This window comes from Onthophagus taurus, chromosome 2, assembly GCF_036711975.1.
Source record: "Onthophagus taurus isolate NC chromosome 2, IU_Otau_3.0, whole genome shotgun sequence".
Lineage (NCBI taxonomy): Eukaryota > Metazoa > Arthropoda > Insecta > Coleoptera > Scarabaeidae > Onthophagus > Onthophagus taurus.
In genome coordinates this window covers 14,577,888-14,586,684 of record NC_091967.1, presented here as the reverse complement: position 1 = coordinate 14,586,684, position 8,797 = coordinate 14,577,888, and the positions used below count along the sequence as shown (strand labels likewise).

At 31.9% G+C, this 8,797-nt stretch overlaps 1 protein-coding gene across 1 annotated transcript; it reads right to left on the bottom strand.

Annotated features, from left to right (window-relative positions):
• Window positions 1–3,274: 3,274 nt before the first annotated feature.
• Window positions 3,275–8,689, bottom strand: LOC111426917 (probable ATP-dependent RNA helicase DDX43). The gene is made up of 8 exons (XM_023061807.2): window positions 8,417–8,689; window positions 8,199–8,357; window positions 5,149–5,504; window positions 4,589–5,094; window positions 4,185–4,427; window positions 3,977–4,130; window positions 3,690–3,931; window positions 3,275–3,636 (listed from the first exon to the last, which is right to left on the bottom strand). Exons 2-8 carry the CDS (start codon window positions 8,350–8,352, stop codon window positions 3,372–3,374), a joined length of 1,920 nt encoding a protein of 639 aa, XP_022917575.1. The 5' UTR covers window positions 8,353–8,357; window positions 8,417–8,689; the 3' UTR covers window positions 3,275–3,371.
• Window positions 8,690–8,797: the final 108 nt, after the last annotated feature.

The following is an 8,797-nucleotide window of genomic DNA, read 5'->3' as shown; positions in this document are numbered from 1 at the left end:
CAAAAGTAGATACCAACTCCGTTATTTCGAAGAAATATCTAAAATCTTATTTAATAATTTGTTTTCTTTTTCTTTATGACAAATTTTGATTATTTATGGCTCTTGGGAATATGTTCTTGAATTTCTAACGTGATATTCAAACTCCATACTTAGTTATTTTAATGTATTACTTACTCTTAACGATGTGATAAGATCGTTGTATAAAGGAACATTCAAGACATGTTCTGTTACCAGACTGTGTTTATCTTGAGCGACATCTTGTAATACAAATTAATGGCACATGTTAATCAAAGTTTCCCAAGAAGAAAACGAAAAACTTAATCAGAGCAGTAACAAGCAATCCTGAAAGAACAACAAAGCTTACCATGTAAGAGGGAACTCATAGGAAGAAATTGGTGAGGTGGTGGGTAGAAATGATAATACTGCGTGCTTGAAAAGGAAAGTGTAACAATCAAGTCAACCACTACTAGTACCAGAAAAAACAGTCCAAGTCGATGAAAAGAAACATCGACTTCTAGGTTGAAGTCGATGTTTGATCATCTTTTTATCTTCCCAATATTTCAAAATTTTGCAAAATGAAAACTGACGGATTATTTTCTCATTGATAGCCAATATACACGAAGATAACTCTTCCTTGGCGCTCGAACGCCAGCATTAGATGGCTTCAGATTTTGTATTTGGTCATCATTTCTCCTTCTCATATTGAAATAAACATTTATTAATATCTCTTGAAATCCGAGAGCATGTTCCATATTAAGATCAGGATTATCTTCCCTAACTACACTAAGCCATAATTTCTTCTAACGCGCATTCAAGGTTGATTGTTTAATTTCCTTATACGATAATTCGACATGTTTAACACAATCTTAAAATTGTGACTTTTTTGTTGCATCTATAATAGAAAGTGATTCATCATCATTTGATCCTTAAGTATTAAAATTTTCCCGTGATATAAAGGCTACCATAAAGAAGTCGTATTCTATTAATCTTTTTACTTAATTTTTTTAACGGTGATTTTTGGTATTTATTTCTTTAAATAGGGCCAACATAGCCATGGGGTTTTTAATTTATTAACAACCAATTCATTATTTGGTCACCAAGCGTTTCTGCAGCAAGCGCAGTTATACCACTTTTCGTTGCTTTATAGCCACTAGCCGATCTATGAGTTTTTTTATATCATTAATCGTATCATTAATGCCTTTTGAACCTGTTTTTAAGGATATGAAAAACTGTTTACGAGAAATGGTTTTATTTAAAGAAGCTTTACAATCGAATAAGAACTGCCATCAAAACATGTAAAAATATTAGGTTCATGACGCATTTTTATGGAGATCACATCAGCACTGCATGCAAAGTAAATGACTGCAACAGCTATAACTTGCCCATTTGGGTAAGGACATATTGCTTCAATTAGTACAGTTACCATTATCATGCCTTAAATATTTAAAACAGAAATTTATTGTGGGATTTTTATAGAACGCTGTCGTTCGGAAAAAATCTTCTTGTATTAGGAATATTTGCTAATCGTACTGCCCATGAGCATACAATGTAATCAATTCTGGAACGTTCAATGTGCTTCACATAAAAGACAATTCAATTTTTTTTTGCATATCGGTAGTTGTTTTTCATCATATATGGATGTAAGATATATCATCAAAATTTGATTGCATAATTATCAACTGGGAAAGAAACACTTTAATTCCAGGCATGATATGTTCGTTGATAATATTGTGATAAAATGCATATCCCATTATTACACTATTATGAAATATACAGTATGTAAAAGCAATAGAACGAAGTGATTCATCATAAATATCTTTTGAATTTTATTTCATCATCAAGAAGATATCTTTAAAAGTAGAGATCGCAGCTGCTGCGACTAAGTAAACGAAGTAGACTTTACCTAACCTACCGGGTATTAAGCAACATCTATACCCTTATCCAACATTTTGCAGATCATTTACCGTCCACCTTGGTAAACATATTTGATCTGACACAATATTTCTTAGCTCTAGCACGCATTGCCAATTGTACTATAACTTTTTTAAACTATACATATACAGTGCTGTTTACGATAATGCGCATGAATCATCAAAACAATAAGATCAAAACTGCTCAAAAAAGTGCTTGTCTAAGGACCTTATAACATGATAAGATTTAATTAAGATTAATGATTTTTGTTTTAAATTCATTACAAAATTAAAAATAAAATATAATACATTATTTTTTAATTATACGTAAACAAAGATGACGTAGCAATAGACGTTATCTACACATAATCTGCATAACATTGTCTACATAGTCCACCACTATGTTCACTGATATGAATAATGTATGATGGAAAAAACCAGAATTTTAATTGGAATGATTTTTTTTTTCATAAATAAACATTTTTGAACTAAAAATAATAACTAGGTAAGGCATTTAACTTAAATAACCAAATAACTTAGAAACCATTTATTTTATTGAACAAATTTTCAGTATAAAATTTTAGTCGTAAGACGAAAAAAATATAAAGTAAGATCAGAGATTACATTTCGAAGCATCTTTAATGTACTTCAAGTACCAAAATAACTTATCGTTAGTTTAAATGGCCTACCATTTATTAATAAGTGTTTTTAAAAAACAAATAACTTTTATCTGTCATTTTTTTTATTTAGCAACTATTTATGGACAAATATCATAATTAACATAAAGAGAAAAAAATAAGGAAGATTGGTTTTCAAAAAAGTTTGCGTTGTAAAGCAAGGAAGATTGTTGCGGATCAAAATTGAATTGAAAAAAGTGTCAGATTTTGACTGGTACCTAAATGAAAAAAAGATACCAAATTACAATTTTTTTTGAACACACTTACTTTAAGTTGTCAAGACTAATAAATTAAATGAGAACTTGTTGTTGTCAATTCCAACAGAACACACATAAAAAGTTATTGAGTTTTCATTTTCACTGCCAATTGTTTAGCGCAAACTAGAAACATATGTTTACTTTATACAATTACCTTGCCCAAAAGCGTCAAATCATACTACATTAATATTTCCTGGAACGTGCAATCATAAAGTGAGAGTTACAATGCACAGCGTCATTAAAAATCAGCATTTTTTTGGGTCCCTATTTATCGTAGTAATGCTACGATAAAATTCCGAGCATTTTTTTCAAAGACAACATTGATGAATATGTAGAGTTTTGGTAAAACACCCAGTTTTCTATGTAGTGTAGACATAATATAAAGGATATTTAAGTGTGGAAATCACTAACTAAGAAATAAAACAAATAATTTATTTTCTGAAGAGCAAATAATACTTATTATTAAACAATTAAAAAGAAATTAGCTACATTCTAAAGAAATAAATAGATTCTTTTTAACCTAGAATCTACCAACGAGATCGTTGTCCTCTATAAGTTCCTTGTTCTTCCTTGCGTTTCTTCCACTGAGTAAACCTCGCGCACATATCAGATAATTCTTCAGGAACGTACTGACCAGCTTCTTCAAGAATCTTAATCAACTCCTCCGCTTGAGCCCAATCGCCCCTTGTAAAGAAACTTATAGAATCACCTGTACGACCTGCCCTTCCAGTGCGACCAACTCTATGAACGTACTCTTCAATATTATGCGGGAAATCATAATTTAAAACATGACTAAAAAAAAATATTTTAACTTTAAATCAAACTTAATAAGTATTTTAACATACGTAATATCGTCTATGTCAATACCACGTGAAGCTACATCAGTAGCTATAAGTATATTAACAGTTCCATCTGAAATATCTAATATGGCTTGTTCGCGATCTGACTGTTCAATTCCTCCATGAATTACTTGATAGTCAATACCAGCCATGGCAAGTTCAGATGATACTTGATCAGCGGTAAGTTTTTTACCGCAAAATACGATTGCTTTTTGATTTGGTTGGAGATTTTGGCAAAACTCTAAAAACTAACCCAAAAAATAAAATACAAAAAATTAAGACCGATTTCTTACCCTCTGAAACTTTTCATTCGGATCATCAGGTATCATAACAATTGTTTGTGTAACGCTATGAACGGCAGCTAATTCTAATGAACCAACATAAACTTGAATTGGATTTACCATATACGATTGAGCTAAACGTCGAACGCCAGCGGGCCAAGTTGCGCTTAAAAAAACTTTAATGTTTAGATTTTTTTCTTTATTAAATAATTAAAATTACCTAGTCATACATGTTTGTCGATCTTTTCGAACTTGATACATAACCTTACGAATTTGTGGTTCAAAACCCATATCCAGCATTCGATCCGCTTCATCTAATACAGCATAACTAACTTCTTCCACATTCAAAATCTTAGCTTCAACTAAGTCATTTAATCGCCCAGGTGTTGCAATGACAATATCAACACCCTCCTTTATTATTTTAATTTGTTCGCGGCGATCCCCACCACCATAAACGCAAACACTAAAAATTTGCGTTAATTTTTTCAACAAGAACTTCAATTACAATTCAAAACTTCTGACACGTACTCGTAAATTGAACATGTGACGATTATTTAACAATCCACATCGACGATTTCCTAAAGCAGTCAGAATTTTTGAATTAAACATTATCTTTTTACATACGATTTAAATCCCTTGTAATAATATTTCTTAACTTCGCGCTCAATTTGCAAGGCCAATTCTCGAGTTGGAGCTAGAATCAAAACCGTGGGCCCATTGCGTTCTTCTATCGGTGTGATTTGACCGTTTATGTGAATTAAACCAGGCAATAAAAAGGCTAACGTTTTTCCAGTACCGGTTTGAGCGATTCCTATCATATCTTCACCGCTCAACATAATCGGCCAGGCTTGCGATTGAATAGGAGAAGGAGTGGTAAAACCAGCTTTTTCAATTTCATGTAAAATTTCTGGATAGTTATGGAATGCTTGGTGGAATGTTTTTACTGGATTTGGAATCGGTTTTGATTTTCCAGACGGATCCTCAAAAGTACGAGCAACGCAAATGTTGTTTCTATTTATGCGAAATTCTTTTACTTCGTTTTCAGACATGTCTCTTACTTCGGGTAATTCCTCGTAGAAACATTTTTTTATTGGAGTCATTTGTGCTAATTTTTCTTTTTGATAACGGTCCTATACATAATTTTTTTATTTATTTTTTTAAATAACACATATTAAAATACATACAGCTTCCTCTCTTAATTCATCCCAATTTACTGGTTCAGGAGCAGTTGTAACAGAAGGGGTTACAACAGTCGATCTAACATAAGATGTCCTCATCATTGGCACCTCATTAGGAACATTTTGGGGAGGTGGGGGGGAAAATTTTCTAACGGGACTGTATTCTCTCGTTTCTCTAAAATTCCTTTGCGGCCGCTGATCAGTAGAATTAACAATCTCATAAATTAAAGATTTAGCCTTTTCAATAGCAGAATCATCCCCGATTAAAGACACACTTCTTTCCCCATCAATATCATCTCTACTTATTATAATCTTTGCATTACTGTTACGTTGTAATTCTGAGATTTTTGATCCTCCACGACCTATTTTAATAATTAAACAAATTTACTTCCTACTTACTTCTTTAAATAAATTTTGACTTACACAAATTTTTAACACAACAGGGAAGAAATATAACATCGAAATATCCGCAAACAAAAAGAAAATATTTGACCACATGTAAGGAATCCCATAAATACAAGATAGAAATCGATGGTCAATTAACAGAGCAACAAATGAAATTTCAGTATCTGGGTATAAATATAATAGGTTATAGTAGAAAAGGAATCTCGACAAAAAGGGCACAAAAGCAAACAAAATGGTGGGATGCCTCAACCAACTGATTTGGAATAACAAACATATCAATCGAACCTCAAAAACAAGAATATACAAATCAACGATTATTATACAGCGGAAACAAGACGACTTCTTGAGACATGAGATCAAAATTCGACAAATTACCTGAAAAAGTATTGGACGCAAAACAAAATGATGGATTGACAGCATATAGATGAGAGTAAAACTGATGAAGAAGCATATTTTCTCAAGAACCTGAAAACGTATCCTGGAACTATGATGAGTACTGGATGCAGCATACTAGAGGGATTCCAATTATCTACTAGTAGTGTAGTCCCAGAGTGCTGCAGTTGTTTATTCTTGAGGAACTTTAAAAATTAGCCTTGTCTCCAAAGCTTCTTGCTTTCTGTTTTGGCCATCTATATTAGTATTATATTATGGTATTATTATTATTATTATGTACAAAATTTAGGCCAAAGTCTACATCTACGGAAGAAGGCAGAAGTAAAAAGAATTTACAACTCAATGGAAACACATGGTATTTCAATCATAAGCTGGACTCTTCTTTATATTGACTTTTTCACGATAACAAAAAAGTAGAACCTATGAAAAAAAGTTTTAATCGATGTATTTTCAACTTAAACTCAATATTTTTATCAGAAGTGCACAGATTTGCACTTGTGAAGTCAAACACAGTCAGGAAGTTGCAAGCCGCAGCCAACAAATAGATATCAAAGTACAAACTACAGGAATGAAAATAAACGCAAAGAAAAGTAAAATAATGAAGATTAGCAAAAAAAGCGGCAACGAGGAAGAAGGCTCCTGGCGGTAGTGATGAGCAATGACGGGAATAGGTCATAAAATCAGAAACAGAACGTCTAAAACAACACAAGTGTATTACCAGAATAGCACAACGTTGATAAATAAAAAAGAACTGAGTAAAGAAGCAAAGATGCACCTGTACAAAGCAGTATATACTGCTAAACACAAAAGCAAAGTAACAGCTGCAGAAATGAGGTACATAAGGCGGATAATAGGTAGGACCAGAAGGCATAGAGTTAAAAATACACATCACAACAGATGAACCAGGGATAAATCCTTTGGTGACAACTATACAGAACAGACAGTTAGAGTGGTGCAGGCATGTGATGTGTATGGATGATTAAACTTCCAAAGAGTATGATGGATGTAAAAGGAGAAGGGAAGAGGGGAAAGGAGAGACCAAGAACGAAGTAGTTGGACAGCATCAGTACAATTCAACACAGGGGAAGCAACATTAAGGAAGTAAAGAAGCGCTAAACAGAAAAGAGTACCATAAAACGGGGTGACTTGATAACTTTTTGCAGATATTTTTTAGTATACCTTTAAAGATAAATTTTTTATTATGATTCTGTGATGAATTTACCAAAAATGGATCGAAGACATGATGCTGTAAAGTATAAGCAAAAAGGCAAAGAAGAGAAAGAGTATACTAAAATTTATAAAAAAAATTCTTTTACACGCACATAAGATCAAGGTCATAAAATATTGGCTGTGTTATCATCAATAATAGTATTATCAAGATTTTGACTATGTTAGACTAAAGTAAGAAGAAAGACACTAAAAATTGTACATTCTAGAACATTGTTCAAACTTAATTGAATTGAACGTCTACCTCCCTAAGTTTCAAGTGGTACAAACGCAAAATAAAGTTTTTATTGATCTTCAATAACTCCACCCATTCTTCAGAAAATCAGTTGCAAGACTCTGCAATGCAGTGGCTTGGTTTTGAAAACGATAAATGTGTTGTGATTTTCTCATATTTCTTACTCTATTTTTTATGAACCAAAAACAAACACAAAATACAGTAACTTAATTGACTAACTACAAATTGTACGCCCCAGACTCCCCAAACACATTCAATTCAATGATGTTGTTATACTTTTACTGAAAATATAATACAATGCAGTAAATAATGCGGACAATGTAATGGTTTTTATATACCAATTCATCTTCAATATAACAAATAAGCATTTTTATAATGTTTTACCAACTAAAATTATTTGAAACAAGATAATTTCAGATTTTGTGTGACTACCCAAGCATTCAGTAGATTAATAATTACAGAAAAGATATGATTTATTTCTTAATTTTTTCTTTATAACATTAAAAGAAAAAATAATAAAGTTTATTTGCAGCTATAATCAAAAACTTCCTAGTAACACCACAACAAATAACAACTGTTTCATTTAAAACATATATCATTGCTAGAAATGGTCACTTTTTACTTAGCTACACCAACAAGATTTTTAAATCTGCCTCCAAAAGTTAAAGCAACATAACTGAAAACAAACTTCAATCGCTACAATATTAATTTAAAGTTTGCGGAAATGCCTGTTTTAATAGATCAAGTAAATGTCGTTTATGACATTTTGACTTAGCAGTGCGGATATTTATCTTACCAATAAGCCTTCCAGTACATCTTGAAGGAACCATAATCGTTACATTATCATTATTTTTTGGATACTCCCTTCCTGAATTATAATTGTTGCCAAAGTTGTTTCTTCCACGACTTGAACGAAAATTAGTTCGGTTATATGTGCGAGATTCTTCCATTTTCACTAATAATTGTTATAAATAAACATTTTATTACAATTAAACGCAAGAATAATGTGGTTACCTTACAGTAGCTGAAAACTATGGGGTTGAATACACGTCGCTATTTTCTTTAATCGCTTAAATAACCGGAAGTAATAAGAATCTAACTGGAAGCAATTCACTTCACTCGTGTTATAGATTAGTTGATTCACAAAATGAATTGTTTTATACGAAACACGTTGTGAATAGGAAGCACTTCCTTACGGTTCTTGTGGAAGAAGACGATGGATTTGATCGGAATATTTTTCGCCAATGGGAATATAAACGTCAGTTTAAATGGTACCTATTGGTGGATGAAGTATGCAACCCAAAATGTTTGTTGAAATTTAAAAAGTAATAAAAAGTTAAGTTGAAATTAATAACAATTACAATTAAGTATTATTGTTGTTAATAAGATAATAAC

Coding starts and splice junctions, on each gene's coding strand:
- LOC111426917 (XM_023061807.2), bottom strand. CDS start 8,352: ATGGAAGAATCTCGCACATATAACCGAACTAATTTTCGTTCAAGTCGT. Junction 5,505..8,198: donor ATGTACTGGAAGGCTTATTG/GTAAGATAAATA, acceptor TTATTAAAATAG/GTCGTGGAGGATCAAAAATC. Junction 5,095..5,148: donor ATGAATTAAGAGAGGAAGCT/GTATGTATTTTA, acceptor AATTATGTATAG/GACCGTTATCAAAAAGAAAA.